This window comes from Aplysia californica, unplaced genomic scaffold, assembly GCF_000002075.1.
Source record: "Aplysia californica isolate F4 #8 unplaced genomic scaffold, AplCal3.0 scaffold00983, whole genome shotgun sequence".
Lineage (NCBI taxonomy): Eukaryota > Metazoa > Mollusca > Gastropoda > Aplysiida > Aplysiidae > Aplysia > Aplysia californica.
In genome coordinates, this window is record NW_004798253.1 from 155,959 (window position 1) to 175,958 (window position 20,000).

At 39.3% G+C, this 20,000-nt stretch overlaps 1 protein-coding gene across 1 annotated transcript in view; it reads right to left on the reverse strand.

Annotated features, from left to right (window-relative positions):
- Positions 1-19,088, reverse strand: part of LOC101850214 (eIF-2-alpha kinase activator GCN1) — a 55,648-nt gene extending 36,560 nt beyond the window's left edge. Inside the window, exons 1-20 of the mRNA XM_005111000.3 lie at positions 18,792-19,088; positions 16,236-16,338; positions 15,602-15,800; positions 14,578-14,686; positions 11,719-11,817; positions 10,937-11,071; positions 10,569-10,637; positions 9,601-9,709; positions 8,905-8,979; positions 8,451-8,579; positions 7,797-7,949; positions 6,853-6,950; positions 6,224-6,299; positions 5,046-5,198; positions 4,588-4,680; positions 3,806-3,881; positions 2,915-3,074; positions 1,563-1,758; positions 945-1,069; positions 199-377 (exon numbers count right to left, since the gene is read on the reverse strand). Of these exons, the coding sequence (XP_005111057.1) occupies positions 199-377; positions 945-1,069; positions 1,563-1,758; positions 2,915-3,074; positions 3,806-3,881; positions 4,588-4,680; positions 5,046-5,198; positions 6,224-6,299; positions 6,853-6,950; positions 7,797-7,949; positions 8,451-8,579; positions 8,905-8,979; positions 9,601-9,709; positions 10,569-10,637; positions 10,937-11,071; positions 11,719-11,817; positions 14,578-14,686; positions 15,602-15,800; positions 16,236-16,338; positions 18,792-18,809 (2,354 nt within the window). The 5' untranslated portion in view covers positions 18,810-19,088. The remainder of the gene's footprint in view (positions 1-198; positions 378-944; positions 1,070-1,562; positions 1,759-2,914; positions 3,075-3,805; positions 3,882-4,587; positions 4,681-5,045; positions 5,199-6,223; positions 6,300-6,852; positions 6,951-7,796; positions 7,950-8,450; positions 8,580-8,904; positions 8,980-9,600; positions 9,710-10,568; positions 10,638-10,936; positions 11,072-11,718; positions 11,818-14,577; positions 14,687-15,601; positions 15,801-16,235; positions 16,339-18,791) is intronic.
- Positions 19,089-20,000: the final 912 nt, after the last annotated feature.

Here is a 20,000-nt window from a genome sequence, read left to right on the forward strand (position 1 = left end):
TTCTAACTGCCAGCACATTTTCATTTTGGTTTTACCAAAAGATAGATATAGCACAATAAAAAAATAAATAAAAGGCTAGTTGCATTTTGGCACAACTCTTGAATTATACTACTTTGACAGCGCAGTGACAAAATGTATTAGAGAGGGCTCAAATGTGAAATTTTCAGTCTTTCAGCCTCAGTACATGCGGCTACCCACCTGTCTAAGATGGACCTGTCGTAGAGCTCTCCCTCCGGCGTAAGGAAGATGCCAAACTCCTCCTGGGTCACCTGAGACAGGGCGGGCTCGGACAGCAGTGTCTGCACGTAGGTGACCAGCTGAGGGCCAATCACGCTGGGGCTGACCAGAGCCAGGGTGGACACCAGGTTCTCCTCCGCCTTCACACGAAAAAAGACAAAGTTTAAAAATTTCATTCAGTCTTAGCGAAGAGAAGTACAAGGTGCACAAGCAGACATGAAGATACTTAATAAAAACCTCCCCACATGGGAATTGAACTCATGGCCTCTGTACACCATGGCAAAGCAAAAGGCGTAAGAGCTACATCCAGGATGTAAACAGGTTTTGAAAAAAAAGCAAGAAAATATACAGCACACGTATAAAAATAATAAAAATACAGTGAGACTAAATCATATTTGCTTCTTTCCCTCTATTACAACAAATAATCTCTATTTAGTATATGATAATAGGTATTGTTTGTAGTAGACTTTTGTTAAAAGCTGGGGCCCAAATGGCAAGTCGGCCGGAAAAAAACGGAAAAAGCCAGAAGAATTACATCCCTGTACATCACACACGCAAGTTTCAAAGTTTTTATTAAATGAAGCCAAAAGTACCCCTCAGACTAACACCCCGCCCAATCAAACCATAAAAATAAAAACTAGTCATCTCACAAGCAAAGGGGAAAATAAAAGAAATATGAGTGTTGCCAAAGTGATGTCTGATCTTACCTCAGTGAGACGATTCCCCGTACAGACAAAGGCGAGGCACTCCTGAGCGTGTCTGGTCACAAAGTTGGCTGGGTCCAAGTTCAAGGACCGCAGAATGCTCACCCATACGTCCTTCTTTGCGTACACTGAGATTGACAAGAGAAGAAGAGAGAACATTGAGTAAGAGAGCTTGCTTCACTGCGCTATCCACACACGTTGGTGATTAAGTTCCCTCTTTGATGACAATAAATATATAATTTGGACATTAAATATATAATTGGTTTAGTCTAACAGTATTACATTTGAAGATGAGGAAAACATTAATACTCTTACAACAACGTTCCTACCATTTCAAACAAAAAAGGAGCACAGGAATTCAACATTAATCCTGCATAATTCTTTAGATTTAAAAAAATGGCTGTATGTTGGGCACTACCACTGCATGTTACTCAAACTTTAAAGCAGAAATATTAAATCATAACACTATCACTTGGGCCATATCTGGCGGTACCTCAACAATGATCTATTTTTAACACCCCCCCCCCCCTACACACACACACTCACTCACTCACAAATCCCGAACACAAACGAAAAACAAACACATAAGAACCAAAAAAAATTATTTGTCTTTTTCCTTACTAATGTAAGGGTGATGAGCTGGAATAAGGGTTGCCATGGCGATCTTCTCAGCATCTTTAGGATCCACCTTCTCCACTGAACAAATTGTATGCACAGTGCTAGCTATGATGGCCGGGGAGACCACTCGACTGGCCGAAGACTCCGACGTCTCTTTACCGTCTTCTTCTCTGCTCAATGTCTGCTGCAGATCTGACAGCTGGGGATAGATAGACGGCAATAAGACAAAAAAAACGTAAGATAATAATTTTTATTCATTCCAATCCACCCATCTTTGTTTTGAGTTCAGTGAGAGACTGAGTTGGGGTTTTTTTTTAGTTGTACTCTTGACTTCTGCACTAAATATTCTGAACGTTTGACTGCCGGTGTGTGGCTTCACTCATGTCGAGTCCCTCCAGCATGTCAGAAATTCGCCCAAGTTACTACTACACATGTGACACACAAAAAATGGGCCAATTTTGGAATCAATGTGTACTCCCCCAAATTACACTCAAGGTTTTTTTTTTTAAAGACAAATTATTTACTGTAAAAACAAACAACGGCATCCTCAAACCATCCGCAAACCACAAGTGAGCTTTCCATTACAAGGTACAGTAACAGAAAAGGAGGAGATGTAGTACAAGTAATTGTAAAAGTAGAAACTAGCAGCGGCTGTACTTTATAGGTTACATCAAATTTTTTCATGAGACCGCACTTGGCAAATGATAGTTATACCTAACAGTTGTATGCAATAAATCATTTATTATCAATGAGGCTAAAAAAATGATAGAAAATATTATTGCACTATCTTGGCATATGTAAATAGAAGGAGAACAAAATGAAATACTGGTTTGTTTGGGTTTTTTAAGTAGGTGTTTGACGTCCTCATCAACGCAATTGGTCGCTCTTAAGAGCAACGAAAAATGCTGTTTTGAGAAAATCGAAGGTAAAGTTTTTGGACCCTTGTTCAGTTTCTTAAAAAGACAAGGAGAGTTTTCTCTATAACCAAACAAATATACACACCAATGAAATCAAACTTCTCCTAATAGACGTAAGGCAACGACCACTTTTGGTGTGGGTCAAGATTTCTGGAAACCCCCGAAATCAGGGTTAGCCCACTTGTCCTTAAAAGCGACCAATTTAGCTCATTAAAGAGGCTGGCTTCTATTGCACCCATCAGGGCTACCCTGGGCTGAGAGAGATACGGTGTCCCAGCAGAAAAGCCAGGATAAAAATTCTCTATACACTGGAATCAAACTTGGGTCTTCTGCATGCTACAGAAAAGCACTTAACTTCTACATCACAGGCGCCGGATGAAATACTGTCATTTCCAGTTTTCATCAAGACTGCCAAAAAGCTTCAAACAGCACACTTACCTTTTGCGATTCAAGTACAGACTGAAACTCCTGAACAAGGGCTAGAGCAATTGGCGCCCCGCCCAACAAGGCCAGAATCTTCCTGGAACATGAAGTGGCAGCCTGGCGTACGGGCCAGGCTCGATGGCACAGGCAGAAGATCAGAGCACGGTAGTACGGCCTGGCAGGGGACAAAAAGTAGGTAAGTTGAAGTGTTTATACTGAAGCTGAAAATTAAAAGAGTTACAAGAAAGTAACATACACAAAAAAGGAGGAGCGATAAGAACGATAGATGTTTGTTCGGAAAGAAGGAGCAGACCATATCAGAGCATCTGTCAGCCATCTGTTGTGTTAAAGTGTATGGCCATGCATTACCAGAAATAGATTATCATGACAACAGTCAAAAAGACACAGAATATTCACAACTTCTATTTCAAGGAAAAAATACTTGCCCATCATACTACCTGGTCTAAAAACAATTGTCACTGATAACGCCCTCATTGACATGTTTAAGACCACTAAAGCTATGAGCCACTTTGATTCTATATGTCCAGGCCAACCCAGGCTGAGAGAGATGCAGCATTCCACCAAAAAAAAAAGATGGAGACACTTTCAATAAACTCCTCCGGGCGGGAATAGGAATTCTCACTTCAAGGTTGACCACAACTACTATGGATCTGTGACATGTTTAATATTATATAAAAATAGGTCACAAAAACCATCTGTCTACAAGAAAACAGCCTAAAAAAATGTTCTAAACAATCTACTCATATGTATGGGGCATCACCGAGGAGCCTTACTAAAATTCATTCACACCTAGTCAAGAGTTTAGCTAGAGAAAAGTGAGAAATGTCCACAAAAAATATGCCCATGGCAGCTCAGAGTTTAGTGAAAAGTGACAAAAATACCAACCTTGCTACATCATCTGTCATTTTCGTAGGAAAGTTCATGATCAATCGCTCCAGCAAGAAGATCAAACTCTGCAGATCTGTCAAAAGATAAAAAACAGGAGGCATTTTAGACGGGTATACAGCAAGGGAGGGGTCCAACTAATCTGTGATTCTATTTGAATACGGGTTGAAGGCCTTCCTCCTGATCAAACTGTATTATTCATTCATTTTCTTCAAATCACAACACCTTTAGTTGCTTTACTGAAAGAAGAGATATAATCAATATGAAAACTTAAAACTTGCTATTAAAAGAACCAGCATTTGATGTATAACCCAATAATTATAGTGTGCAGAGTTACTGTATCTTTTTTGGGGGGAACAAAAAGTGTAACCCATTGTTATCGTTCACCCTATTTTCTGGCAAAAATCATTGATCCCAACCTTTGTTGCTGTTATGTTGTTATCGATGCAGCAACAGCTGGGCTCTCGCCCTTCTTTCCAGTGCCATGTAGTGATAAGTGCAGGTTTGCTGCAGTTGCTGTAATGTTCCGTGGAGTGTGTCGACCGTTTGAAGCTTCATAAAATATTACTGTTTAGCGAATGACAGCAAGCAGAGTCAGGTTACATTTCTTTCAGCTGTGACGTTAAAAAACCAACAGGGTACGTTATCTTAAACCACTGAGCTATAGGCGACATTTCCTTTCTTTCTGTAGTTTACAATTCTAGCCATGAAATATCTATTTCAGTTCTATCAGCGTCATAAAATGATGGCATGAAACAAAGTAAAGACATTTGAACACTCACTGTCTTCGGAAGCAGAGGAGAGGAACTTGTCATTCACCAAAATTTGTTTCTTGCTGTCCAACACCATAGTCCAGAACGGGCCCAGCTTGGACTCTGCACAAAATAAAGAAAAGACTCACACTACAAAAGGTTCCACCATTCAGTATCAACATTTATAGACACATGTCATACATGTTTCTGTCACTACCACCTACTTTTGCATGAAATAAACGAATGCCCATCACACATCCAAAAAACATACACATACACACACACATGCGTGCACACACACACGTGTGCGCGCGCACACACACAAACACACACACACACTGTAAGACACAGTTTGACAAAGAGTATTTAGTTGAAGCTGGGTCAGTGTGTGTCTGAATTTGTGGTTGGGACTAGATCCATTTGTCTCTAGACTGCACAGATACTGGCATTTTTGGGTGGTCTTTTACGAGACAAAGCTCTAGTCCTACCTGCTTGTATGTCCACCAAAGCAATTTTGATCAAGAGGCCAGCAGCGGCGACGGCCTCTGCCACCAGCTGCGACTGGCTCGGCTGTTTCTCCGCCTTCTCCAGTGTCTGCAGCAGCACAGGCAAGAGCGGAGTCATCTGAGGCAGGGTATCACCTGGACAAAAACATTTGTGTCACAGCGAGGTGGAGTCAGGCGCTCGTCAATTTTTTAGCATATGGAGAAGTATCATGGTAAAGCCTTTTCGTTTGCCTTCTTTTTGGCGAAAAAAATATCCATCTATTTTGAATACAATTCGAGAAGTTTGTAATCGAAAGAGGTGTTGGTCACCTGATTTCAGAGGTAAAATTAGAGAGAAAATAGCCATCTGAGTTTGAAAATTCAATCACTTGAGAGCCTTTAAAAACTGAAAATTTATATATTTTGAGCCTTTAATCAACGTTTTTCAGTGAAGTTCACATGGAAACATGTTTGTTTTTATAAGGACATAAAAGGTGTTGAGCACACACAAAATGAAATTAGAAAAAATTGCCAAACTGGCTGAAAATGCCAGTTTCTCCAATTTCATTATTTTCAGTTTTAGTAAGAGTTTGACGGCACTTGCAACACAATAAGGTCCTATAATGGCCAAAGAATAGATGTGTTACAACACAGTAGCATACATAAAAAAGAAGAAGAGATAAGGACAACAGATGTTTGATAGGAAAGAAGGAGCAAACCACAACAGAGCACCCGCCAACCACCCACGGACAAAAATGACACAGATGAATAATAATTCTTTCGAATTTTTCAATAAGCGTTTTAGTTTTACTGCACTCACAACACAAATAGCTCATATACAAATGCAGGAGTTGAGGGTTGTTTTTGTTTTAGTAAGTGTTTAGTGGCACTTGCAACAGGATAAGGTCATACAAGTGCTGCACATTAGAAGTGTTACGAGAGCAACAAACACATAAAAAATGGAGAGATCAGGAAGATAAGACGTTTTATAAGAAAGAAAGAACAAACCACACAAAAGTAACTGTAATAATATCATAATTGGATGCCATATTGCAGCAATTTTGTTTTGAGCAATGGTACGTGAGTCACTTTTCTTAATACAGAAACAGCCTGTTCTGCAAATACAGTTTAGGGCCAAAAAAAAAATATAGCAGCACATGAATGCACAGGCTACATCTTACCTCTAAATGCTGAATTCATGCATCGTATGTAGGCATATCTCACAGCTGAAGTTGAAGTCTTCAAGGCAAGGCCTTTCTGCACAATAACAAAAAAACAAAAAAATAACATTTCTTAATCAGAAACAATATATAATCAATTTCATCTACGGTCAGGTGAGTAGAAAAAGAGAAAATACAGAGGTGGCTACAAGTGAAAACTAACACAGCTAGAAGTCTGCAGGTTTGCCAACTTTTCAAAACCTAATCAGGGAAACCCAATGAAATAACATCAGATTAAATATTAACAAATATAATTTCAAAAGATGGGACTGGTTTTGGCACAGCATACAAAGCTACATATTTCTGATGCCTGAATCCGGGACAGTCCCCCAGAAATTTGGAACAGTTGACAAGCCTGCATCAGAAATTTCTTAAATAAGGTATTGACAAACATTTCAATCCATTGAATGATGAAAATGAAGGACATACAAGCTAATGGAATCATTTTTCAAATTTACAAATGAGGTTGAAATTCACATCACCCTCAATACTGTATACTCTTTTCAGTGATAAAAAGGTGTTTAAGCAATATAAATTAAAAAGTTCCAATATTATTAGGGCACTCAGCGGGTCTAGATATAGGAACCAACCTGAAACCATTGAATCAACTTGTCGGGAACTGCTGTGTAAAACTTGGCACACCACAGACTCAGCATAGACAGGGCATGAACCAAAGTGCCCTCATGAACTGAAACAATACACAACAACACGTTAGTTCATCTGCCATTTGTACTTGTTTTATGCGACCTTTGACACAATTTAGGTCATATCAGAGTTGGGTTGTTCGTTTGAGTAAACAGAACACATCCACGCAATAATTGTCATAATTTAGTGTGTGGAAAAAGCAAGACGGACAGACAGAAATAACAGACGGAAAAGATAAACAATGTGAGATCTACCATTGGCATCCTCCAACCACCCATAGGAGGTGAACAACTATCATATCAAAGAGACCAGTCTCATTTCATCAGCTTGATTTCAACAGAAACAAATCTGCACAATACGAGTCATTCAGTACTGACACAAAGCAAGAATGCAAAAAGAAAAGTTACAGTTTGAAGGGAGTCCGCATCGGGGCATTTTAGTGACCCACTTTCAGCACTTTTTAAGGACCCCACGAGTGAGTATTGAGTTCTTGCGTGCTGTCGGCATCGCTGACCACTTAGAACACCACAGTGCTAAAAGGGAGGGTGGGGGAGGAGGGAGGGAGAGATGGAGAGAGGGAGGGAGAGATGGAGAGAGAGAGAGAGAGAGAGAGAGAGAGAGAGAGAGAGAGAGAGAGAGAGACAGAGACAGAGACAGAGACAGAGAGACAGAGAGAGAGAAAGAGAAAGAGAGTGAGAGTCTGCGCCATAGCAGACACATTTCTCCAGAAGAAAAATTATGACAGACCTAACAAGGGAGAGACATGTCAGAGCAGATAAAATCTCCTTCCCTCTCCTCCACTCAATCAAAGACACGGATTTTCTTTTTAAACCCAGCTTGACAGACACAGCAATGCACTGATGCTCACACTCCAGGGACTACTGCTCACCTTCCTGTTGAAGTGTAGGCAGAAACATTTCTGACACAGTGCTGCTCAGGGACTGCAGGGACAGTGTGCCACTCACTGTGTTGTGGACCAAGTTCCCGATGCCTTGGAGAACGCTGATCTTTTGATCGGCAAATGTCAGCTTACCCTCCGAACCTGTGCACAGAGATTGGGCGCATACAAATATATGTCCAAGCCAAACAAAAAAAAAAGGAAAGTTGCTGCCGAGTAGAAGTTTATTTCAAGCTAACTTGTTAAAAGAGATATTTCACCAGTTTGATCTGATGTTAAATGTTTCGCGACCCAATCGATGGAGATACAAGACTTGCTAAAATAACTTCCCCACACAATAATCAAATCCACGTCTTCCAGCGAAAAACAGGCCTAAAATTAAGAGTAATGTGCTATAAGGAAAATCTTCTAATGTTTACCCCTAAAAACTTGGTGAAAACATTTGATCCCAAAAATTTTCATTAAAAAAAACGAACATTTGTGACACAATTTAATAAAAATACAGATAGCAACTGTCTGACAATTTTTTTTAAGTAACAGAAAATTGCCTTTATACTGACAAATAAATAATTTCACGATGGGAAAGGGGTGGAAATATTTCCTCACCAGCAGCATTGACAAATGTAACCTCAGGCCACCACTTACCACCAAGCACCTTGAACAGACTGCCTGCCGCTTTCTCAACTGCGCCGGGGTCACTGCACTGCACCGCCAGGTTCCTCATGGCCTGTACGGCAACACTTCTTGAACGCTCTTCTTTAGATGCTATGGGACCTGGAACAAAATTAAACCAAAAACAAAACTTATTTTAAAAATAATTCAGTAAAATATGAAACAAAATGTGAAAATATAGTCGAAATTGTCCATGACTGCCATCCATTGTCAACAGAAAAGGTGGTTGTCTGAGATTGTGTCATTACACATATAGAAGAAAAAAAGAAAAAAAACAAAAGTGGGAAGCGGTAGTTAGTGTAGGTGAAGTAAAGTAAAATATAGTAAGTCAATAGAAGTGCTCTTTACTATTACCAACTCCTATAAAAGAGTACTAATTCCAAAAGTGTGTAGAAGAGGAGGAAACAATTAAATTATTAGAACTGACCTGAATAAAGCTTGGTGATGTCTCCTGTGTACGGACTCAGGTCCAGCTTGACAGAGCGAATAAGTTCACTCACGGCTGAGGAGAGAAAGATTCACCAATACCATTTAGGCAAACTCCGAGCAGAAGTTCCTTAAATAACCTACTTCTGGCTTGGGAATCCACCTTTTCTAGGTCCAGTCTCTTGGATCGTCTGCTCTGAATGCTACCAGCACTGATTAAAGTGATAAATTTCCAGGTTAGCGGAAGGAATGTATACAAATTTTTTTAAATCTTTAACTTTTCGAATCCTAAGGAAACGTGTGCGAAGGTACTCAAATATACAAATTTACAAATCACATTGGCTGATGCATCTTGTGACTATTTTATATAAATGTCAATATTGCCTGAAAAAGAGAATCAAATTAAAATAAATGTACAAGCAGGAGTATATTACTAAATCCAGACAACTTCAGAAATCCAAATTCATCCAGAAAATCAGCTCCTCCAGTACCCGTTAGAGGCAAGAAAGAGGGGGGAGAGAGGGAGAGAGGGAGAGAGAGAGAGAGACAGAAACAGAGACAGAAAGAAAGAGAGAGAGAGAGAGAGAGAGACAGAGAGAGAAAGAGACAGACAGACAGACAGACAGACAGACAGACAGACAGACAGACAGACAGACAGACACAGACAGACAAGGAGAAAGCGAGAACACAAACATACCCTCCTGAATGACCTCCGGGCTCCTCAGCATGGCCTTCTGGGCGGCAGGTAAGACTTGCTCCTTGAACTCCTCATGGGTCACATGTCGCAGCAGCTCAGCACTACTCAGCTGCACGGGACAGAAGCAACACATGAGTACTTTGTTTTAGTAAGTTTTACAGCCCAAGCAACACAACTAGGACATATAAGTGGCGAAGATAAGAAGTGCTGCAAAAGAATAACATACACAAAAAAGAAGGAGGAGAGATAGAGTCGATAGAAGTTTGATAGGGAAGATAAAGTACCAAAGCACCCACTAACCACCCACTCAGGTCAGAGTAACACTGAAAATAAGTACAAAAAGCAGCCCACAAGAGAGAGCCCACCAAATACTTGCTTCGAGAACAGACAACAGACTCGAGTTGGAATTCTTTTTAGAAAGAAAGATTCGTTGTAAGTTTTAGTAAGCATTACACGGCAGTTGCAACATACTAATTTATTTAAGTATTGAAGATTGGAGACGTTACAAAAGAGTAGCAAACACAAAAAAAAGAAGTAGGAGAGAAAAGGGCAATAGATATTTGATAGAAAAGAAGGAGCAAACCATACCAGAGCACCCGCCAGCCACCCATCGTTCATCTATGAGAAGAATTTCTTTTGTCCCAATAAATGAAAAACATCTAAACTTTGGAAATGTCCCAACATACTGTTTGTTTGAGTAAAGAGAAGCACATCTACACAAACATAACACGGTCATTTCGTACCGGGATTAAAGAAGTAAGACCTGCCAGTGGCACCCTCCAGCCACTCACCCAACATGCTGTGCATAAAACGTGAAATACACTACATTAGACTCAACGGCCATGAGGTAATGATGATAGATGTTTGACAGGAAAGAAGGAGCAAACCGCACCAGAGCACCCACCAAACACCAATAAAACATGAATAAGAGAATGAGGATGAACAGCCACAAACAAACAAAAACTTACCAAGACCCACAGAGGGGGAGCCACTCTGCTTGCAATCACTTGTTTCAGATAAATCTCCAGGAACAATTTCTGAGAAATGAGAAAGAAATATTCATTAAAAATCTTTAAAGTTACAACACTACTACTATCACCACTTCAAATTTTACTTCATTTTATCTTCTACTCTTTTGCAAAAATGAGGCTTTAATCAAGATAAATAGCCACACATTTCCCTCAGCCGATTCACAAAAATTGAACAAGCATGACAAGTTCCACAATATACAACAACTATCAAAATTTCTTTCACCTACAAATTGAAGAACAGCATGCTTCCCATTTTTCAAATATACTAGATAGATCCACTATAGAAAAAGTCAGCCTTATAATACCTTGTACTTTTGAAGAAGACTGTTCTCCGAGGTGCTGGCAAGGAAAGTCATGATGTAGGCAATGAGAGGTAGGCTGTGGAAGCTGGGCTCCAGCTGGGTGACAATCTCCGAACATTTCTCCACAGAACCAGGCACCTGAACACAGCAACAAACGTCACCACAAATGTCATGAAGTCAAAAACCTGAAAACTAATACAGCTGTGACAGCTCGTAGATCACATTACCAAAATGTTTTCAAAATATCCTGATTGCTTAACAGAGTTTAACAAAATAGCAATTTGTTGGTCAACGTCTCTGCTTCACATAAAATAAGGATTAATAAGGACTATCTACAAGTTAGATAAGAGGCCCCTAAACAACAGATTCGTAGGAGTCTCAGTTAGCTCGAAAAAGAAACAACAACCAGGTGTTTATTTTGAAATATAAAACATCACGAGTGATGAGGTCACATGGTTGTCATCAGGTAGTCATCTTCCTCAACCTTATAACATGTTGGAAAACAGCCCAAGACAATACCTACCCCCGCGGTTGTATTCTTCACATTTTAGAATACTTCTAGTAAGAAGATCTCTTTGAAACTTTCAGTACTCCTCAAAAAATAATTTTGACAGACTGCTTTGCAAAGCATACGGATCAGATTAACAAGTAAATTTCCTCTTTGGAAAGTGGTGGCACAGAGTTCCCCACATAGTAAGGATACAATAGTAAAACACAACATACAGATAGGGTTAATGAAGAATGATTTTTTTTAAATATAAAAAAAAAATTAAAAAACTTCTTACCTCTCGCCAAATCCTCTTGAGTTTTCTGTAAGCTGCTGCCTTCATGATCTCATTCCTTGCAGCCACAGAACCATATACCAGCGACACTTGCAAATTGATCTGATGAAAGCAGACTAAAAATCAGATTTGAACACCAGCAACCACAAATAACAATCTCTTCATATAAACTATTGGCAACTTAGAAATAAAGTAGTCCTTATATTCACAAAATCCAAACTATTTCTTCATAATTTCATCAGCAAAAAGCCATGAACTTTATAATCAAATTATGAGAACTTTAACTAAGAGCTTTGAGGCAGCTAAATTTATCTGCAAGTACCAAATTACTCGTTTTACAAATCGATGTCTTCGAAGCGTAGCGTTGAGAAAAAAATGTACATAACTTTGAGTGCTAATTATTCATTAGTAACTGGTATCAAACCAAAAGGCATTTCAGTCTTTTATTCTTAATTTTCTAGTGTCTCTTCTCGATGAGCAGTCAATACAAATTGTTGGTTTTCAAATCTTACCATGTATCTGCCAAAGTAGGTCAAACATTTTTTTTAATGTACTGTAATTTCTTTGTTATCAAATTCCAGAATTGCTAAAAATTTTGTATAGAGTATTCTTTTTACTTATTAACCCTATACGCCCTGAGGTCATTTTGTACCCCCTGGGTGGAATTCTTCACATATTAGAATACTTCTAGTACGAAAACCTCTTTGAAACTTTCAGCATTTCTCAAAAAATAATTTTGACAGACTGCTGTGCAAAGCATACAGATCCTCTTTGGAAAGTGGTGGCAGAGCTCATCATGCCATATGGATATGATAGTAAAACACGACATACAGATAGGGACAAAGTATCACCAATTTTAATGTAACAAATGTAAGTAACATTATTTCCACACCAAAGACATGTTTGATCTAATTTGGCAGCTACATGGTTATTTTTGTTCATTTTTCCAGAGCATTTCATACAATTACATATATTGTCATACAAAAACGTTTGAGTCTGAGAGTTAGTCATTATATCGCAGCATGAGTCCTGGAATTTTTGACAGGCAGACTCCAATATGTTAAGCTGAACAACACAAAATCAGGCACAATCCTTTGTAACACTGGTGGTCCTCGAGGGTGTATTTTGTCACCAGTTTTGTATACAACATATACCAATGATCATTGAAGTAAATATAAAATAATATGCTTAAGTAAGTTTGCAGATGACTCTGCTATTATTGGATTAATAAACCTTGATGAAAAAGAGTATTTTGAAGAAATGTGTATGTTTTTTAAATGGTGCAATTCAAATTTTCTAAAAGAGAACCTCTCAAAAACAAAGGGAATAATTTTTTATTTTAGAAGAGAAAACCAACAATCCCACCACTCGTAATAGAACAGGAAACAATTGAAATCACGGATTCATACAAATATCTTGGTCTTACAATCGACAACAAATTTTCATGGCAAAATCATGTAAACAATATCATTAAAAAGGTAAATCAAAGGCTGTACTTTCGGAGGAAACTTGGGTCTCTCAATCTGAATCCCTCCATCCTTCAGATATTCTACACAACCACAATAGAAACTTAGAATGAAAAATTTTGGTATCTTTTGCTATGGTAGCAATTTGGGAAGACAGCACATCATAGAAATAAAAACAAGTTGATCAGAAAGGCATCAAGAACAATTGGTAGAGACCTAAGTAACTTTGAATATCAACTCAAAACAAACGGTGTATGTCAACAGATAAGTCCTTACAGGGAATCAGACTTACTCTGCTCACCTCTCTAGCTTCAACAGCACAAAGTCTGCTTCGACTATCAAGGCACCCCGGAAATAGTGGGTCACAAGAGTGAGACAAACATACAAAAGAAGTAGAGGAAAATTGACAATAGTAAGGATTAGGAAAGAAAAAGCAGCAGTTCCCTGTTGTAGATCAGGCACGGTTATGAGCGTGACATTGATGAATCAGCCCATTTACAATTCTACTGTGCATGAACGAGCCCCACTTTAGGAATGGCCTAAAGACACTTCAGTCAGTGGCACCGCCCCGGGGGGTCTACCAATTGCAGTAAGGTTGCAGAACAAACAGTGCTACAAATGAGAGACAGAGAGAGAGACAGAGACAGAGAGACAGAGACAGAGAGACAGAGACAGAGACAGAGAGACAGAGACAGAGAGAGAGAGAGAGAGAGAGAGAGACAGAGACAGAGACAGAGACAGAAAGTGAGTGAGTGAGAGAGAGAGAATGTTTTATGGAATGGGTGAGTGAGAGAGAGAGAATGTTTTATGGAACGGGTTCTTTCAGCACATGATACATGCACCCAAGCTTTGCAACATCTACTGCCATTGTACACAACCAAGACAAATTTCTCCCTGTGAGATGAATAAAGTTTGTCATTGTCATACACCGATGGAATGAAAGTCTTAAAATGTGAGGCCTCAGGGTGAAATCAGGCTCTTGTCAAAATAATGAAATCAACATTTTTCAGCCAGTTTGGCTATTTCTATCAAACTTCATTTTATGGCTCAACAACATTTGTCCATTTAATAACACATTTCAAGGTGGATTTTACAGAAAAAGATTGATTAAAGGCACAAAAATTGTAAATTTTCAGTTTCCAAGGACTCTCAAGCTATGGAAGTCACCAAACTTTGGCAGCTGATTTCTCTCTAAATTTAACTCTGAAACAAGGCAACCCCCACCTCCTTCTGTCGCAAATATCTCGACTTCTCTTCAAGATAGACATATTTTTTAAAATCGAAAGCAAGACAAATGAACAAGCTTTAAGACCATACCAATAATTTCACATGTCCCAAAACTGACGAGAGCCTGATTTCACTGCCTCGTGACACAATTGCAACCTAAACAACTGACCAGCTGTTGTAAGGCTGAGGAAGCAATCCCACTGGAGGGAGTCATTGCTTGCTTCAACACCACACACGTCCATGACAATCCGAGCAGGGCATCACCGGATGAACTGCGGCTGATCAGGAATAAACGCACAGTAATTTGTCATAAACCACAGGCCAGCATATAACATACATATTATGACACATAGGATTTCAGAACTGGTGATGATCTTATGTGAAGACAAATGTCATCCTCCAATGAATGAAATTTTATTGCAGACAGCTTGTTTTTTTTTTAGTAGAGGTTCTACGGCTCTCGCAACTGCATGAGGTCATATGAGTGCCAAGGGGTGGATGTCAACAGAGAAGTCCTTACAGTCAATGAGGCTTACTCTGCTCACCTCTCTAGTTTCAACAGCACAAAGTCTGCTTCGACTATCAAGGCACCCCGGAAATAGCGGGTCACAAGAATGTGATAATAAGGATTAGGAAAGAAAAAGCAGCAGTTCCCTGTTGCAGTTCAGGCAGTTATGAGCATGACATTGATGAATCAGTCCATTTACAATTACAATTCTACTGTACATAAGAACATGGTTAATGTCCCCCCTTTGGGAATGGCCTAAAGACACTCCAGTCAGTAGCACCGCCCCGGGAGGGGGGGGGGGGGGGTGACAGAAGGCTTGAGTGTGAGCTTGGTATGAGGAAAGATAATGATAGCACCTCATAAGAAAAGTGCCCTCCAATGGACAATGACACTTGAGAAGCAATCGTTCACTATATAAAGAAACAATGACACAGTATCCATGTTTCAATAATGTTAGTACTCTGACAAATGAGACAAAAAAATTACTCACAAATTGAATCATTTCAGATGTGAAGTGGCCCAAATATGAGTACAGACTCAAAAAAACAATATTCTGTATTTTAAAAAAGCAGAAACCAACATACATAGCCCAATGATTTGAATATATTTGTACTGAAAATAGCTGCATCACCTACACATTCAATATTTCATGAGAGAAGGATACATTATGGACAGCATTACTCACCTGGGATTTGCAATCTTCCTTTGGCTTTGAGCAATACCGTCTAAAGCTGCAGTCAGGGCTTTCACAGAAGCCTCCAAGTGTGATTGAGACAAAGTGGTAACCAGTCGTAGGGCTGCATTACGAGAGCGGCCATCTCGGTAAACTCCGATTGCTTGGCTCAAAAATCTAAATATGCCTTTGACAGCACCTTCAGGAATAGCTGGTGAAACAAAAATAAAAAGAACAATGAAATTTCAAAACATGCCCACAAATTAATAACAATCATACGCACACTATTAAAATATCTTAAACTAAAAAGATCTGTAGATTGCTATAATGAAGTGTCCACCTTGATTCCCGAGCTGATGCATTTTTTTAACAAAATGTTAAATTCTCCATTGTTGATACAGGGGAACGCAAAAGGACCCAGTCTAGACGGATACACCTTCCATAACAGGCTGTCGTACATTGACCATCTAGCTAAGGTTTATTCATAAGAATTTAACTGTAATCAAAACAAAAAACTGAAAACAGGAGGTACATGAACTGCTTTATTGAGAGCACTAAAAGTACACACCCCCATTACCAACATTTCAAACATTTCAGGAAAAGTAAAGTGTTTTTCTGTATTTTTTAGCAGGGAATACATAATTACCTCCTTTGTAGACTAAATCCGCCACATCATTGACAGCTTGGGTGCGTTCTTTGACACTTGAAACTACAACCTTTGAGGCAAATCGTTTGAGAACTTCTGAACTCTGTGAACAAAACAAAGAAAGGATCAGAATTGACTTTAAAAGAAGCATATTTGAGTTGATTCTTCTAAATTAATTTTCTAGAAATATATCACCATGTTGAAGTTTTACTTTTATCTTGTCCATGAGAGAGATGAACTTCTGTGAACCGGCCCCACCATATAAAAGAACAAATGAACAGAGAATGAGGGCTAAAGACTGAAAGAGTGATTCATGGGGAACAGAGAGACGGCCAAAGAGTGATTCATGGGGAACAGACAGATGGCCATATATATTCATTGTGAACAAAATAATCTTTTTAATAGATATATATATATATATATGAGATTCACAAATCTCTTACCAGGACTTCTCTGCCAAAACACCATGCCTTAAGAAAGCTTAAACCAATTGACATTTTCTCACATCTCTGTAAAAAAATTACTACAGGCCCCAATTCTTAAAATGAGTTTTTATTGAGTCTTTGAGCATGACAACAAAGCAAACCATAATGATGTATACATGATAGCCCTGTAGAGAAAGGAGGCCTTGGATGTGTATAATTTGGCGAGTAAGTTCCAAAGAGACAGCTCAAGTAGACTTACCACCCACAACCCAATTAACACTTTGCCACCTGTTAATGATGAAGTGTTTTCTGGAATCATAGCATCGGACACAAAACCTTCATTATGAAGCCAGAGACTGCCTTTTTAGAAACGCATTCTCATTCATAAAATTTAAAAATCACATTCTTTCTATGAACATACATGGCTAACTTCCCATACTTAGTATCTATCTCACTAGACTGTTCCAGTTTTCTATTTCTATTTCAATGTTGAGCTGCAAAGAAAACACATCTAGATCTAAACCATTATCATTAACTTTTGACCATGACACTGATACTGATTCGAACGTTAACTATACTATATTTATAATAGGAAATATGTGGACGGCAAAGGCTGCACCCTTTTCAACAAAAACTCTAAACTATTGGCAAGATTCATAGAATTAAACACTTTTTCTTTCATAATACAGTGGAATCCTGTTATAGTGAGAGGTAGGGGACTGGTGCGAAAGTTCGTTATAGCAGGATTCTCGTTATAATGGATCCAGTAATAAAATTCAAGGAAAAAAAAATTAAGTAGATCTAGGACTAATCTAAGAGTTTGATGATCTGTTTATTTCTTTTTGTTACAGTGGAATCCACTTATAATAAGTCCTGAAATAATGAGAAGTCTGTTATAAAAACATTTTCTAAAACCCCGTTTTTTTTCCTTACTCTATCTTTGTAAATAAAATACTGTGCTAGATTCTACGCAATCAGACAAACACGCGAGTCGGCATAGCGGAATGCAGCTGCAGCTGTGCACAGCGCATAGAGGCCATTTATTCATGTAAAACCTCACCAGTTGAGAAACTTGTTGGTTATCTTGCGAAACAAAGAATGGGAGAGCCCATGTGTGCCAACAATGAAGGCCGGATTGAATGAGTGGGGAGAGTGTGGCACGCACACATCTTAAGCAGAACGCATCGTGTGATAGGCCAGCCTGTCTAGGACTAGATCTAGATCTACCATCATGCCTCTCGAGAAAATAAACTTGATCTCTATTTCTCCGAATGGTTTGCTGTTCTCTAGATTTTTTTGTCATTTGGTTGTGAGATTTAGGCGTCATCTTTCATTCTTCCATTCTGCGAGGGCAGGGAAGAAGCATTTTTTTGCATCGAATTAAATTTCTAGAGCTAGAATCTAGAGCATGTCTTGAATGTTCAGATCTTCAGTTGTGGTTGGGGAAACGTTTCCGGACTATTATACTTAATTTGAACATGCCTTCAAAAAGTGCTGCGAGAAGTCACCCCAAAAACAAACACTAAAATCCTTCTTATTGAATGTAAACAAAAATGAAAACCACGCCCCTCCGCCGCCTCGTTCACACCTTATACATACACACACACAGACGACTCCATTCGCAAATTATCAACAAATCTCGAGATCGGAAACTGTTCGGAGAAATAGAGTTCAAGTTTATTTTCCCGAGCATTCGGAGATAGATCTAATATATCTAGTCTAGATCAGAAATCAGAGCCGGCCAACATTTTTAGGCCTATACAGTCGGCTCCATTACAGTCACACTCTAGAACTAGATTACATCTAGACTAGAAAGAATAAGACAAAAAATAAGAGACTAAGACTAACAGTCAGGACTAGATCTAGATCTTGATCAAGATAATCTAGATCTAGATCTAGATTAGAATCTGTCTATCTGAAGTCTGAAGGGAAGGTGAAGAAGAGCAAGCAGCAGCAGGGGGTGGCGGGCTTGAACTGACTGTACGTTACTTTCAGTTAATCCATACCACTCTTTTTTACTTGAAAGGTCAACTTCATTCTTCAGTGAACCAAATACTTTTATATTTCTGCATGTAACCTGGACTAAAACACAAGAAACATTACAATCATTACGCTGGTCGAATGTACTCACAGCTGTTTGTTCCGCCATGACAAAATCAGCGTTTGATGGTGGTGCAATCGCAACTTTCGATTTCACTTGTTCGGGCAATCGAAAGGTTGACTAAGGGTGTTAACTCACTCTACTGCCTCATTTTGCGTGGAATAAAATATTCTTAATCGACCTACTTAGTATTAAAATGACAGTTCATGGAAAAAACAAATGTAGCGGGCGATAAATGTAGAGTTTATCTTGAGTATTTTCAGCAGAATCACACGTTTGCCATGTTACCAAACCGGAAGAGGAATGCGGTCGGACCCGGCGGCAGGAGCTGAGGACATGGGAAGTAACTCTTCACGGTCGACACCTTCCCCTAGGCCTAGCCAAGAAGGGGTAGGCCCTTGGCTAGATTATTGACACCAGGTCCAGTGGGTTTGGCAGTCGGGAAATGGTGCCAGAAGGGTGCAATAAGGCAAAATCGACTGTAGCCTCTGCTATGACAGTCACTCTAACATACTCAGAATAAGTGTCACCAGGACTAGAAGAAGAGCAAGCAGCCGCAGGGGGTGGCGGGCTTGTTTCTGAATACACGTACATGTACTTTGGGGGTATCCCCCCCCCCCCCACAACCCTCTGGTTTATATACCTTTGGGGCATGGAAATAATAATTATGTTCCTCACAGGCGTGCCCTGTCCAAAGCGGCTGACAGAGACCGGTGGGCTAATCAGAACAAGTCTGATCACTCAATTACCTCATATATATATTTATTATGCAGTCGCTACTGCTGTTGCTATTGATACTGCCACTGCCGCAACTAAAATAATGCTTCCGCCACCATACACTATATTATGTAGGCTACTAGCCAATCGTCGCCAAGAGGTTACTGATGTGGAAAAAAAATCTGACTGAGAATGAATTAGATTTAGTCGAGAATAAAACGCAAACAATTATGTCTTTCATTCTTCATTATAATTTCGTGATAGTTTAATTGCTTCCCTTTGATTGCTTGTGCTCCCTAACTGGGTCTGCAGGCTAGGAGATACATGTATTTAAAAAATACATTAATAGACTCTCCCATGACAAGCGACTAACGTTGAAATCCTCCAGAGACCTAATTTTTAGGACGTCTTTGGTGCGACAACTTAGTAGAATACTGCCATTGCAATTCTGAAATCAGTTGGCTCGTTGAAAATTCTCACGACAAGGCCAGCCAAGACAACAACAAAAAGAATAGAGGGAGG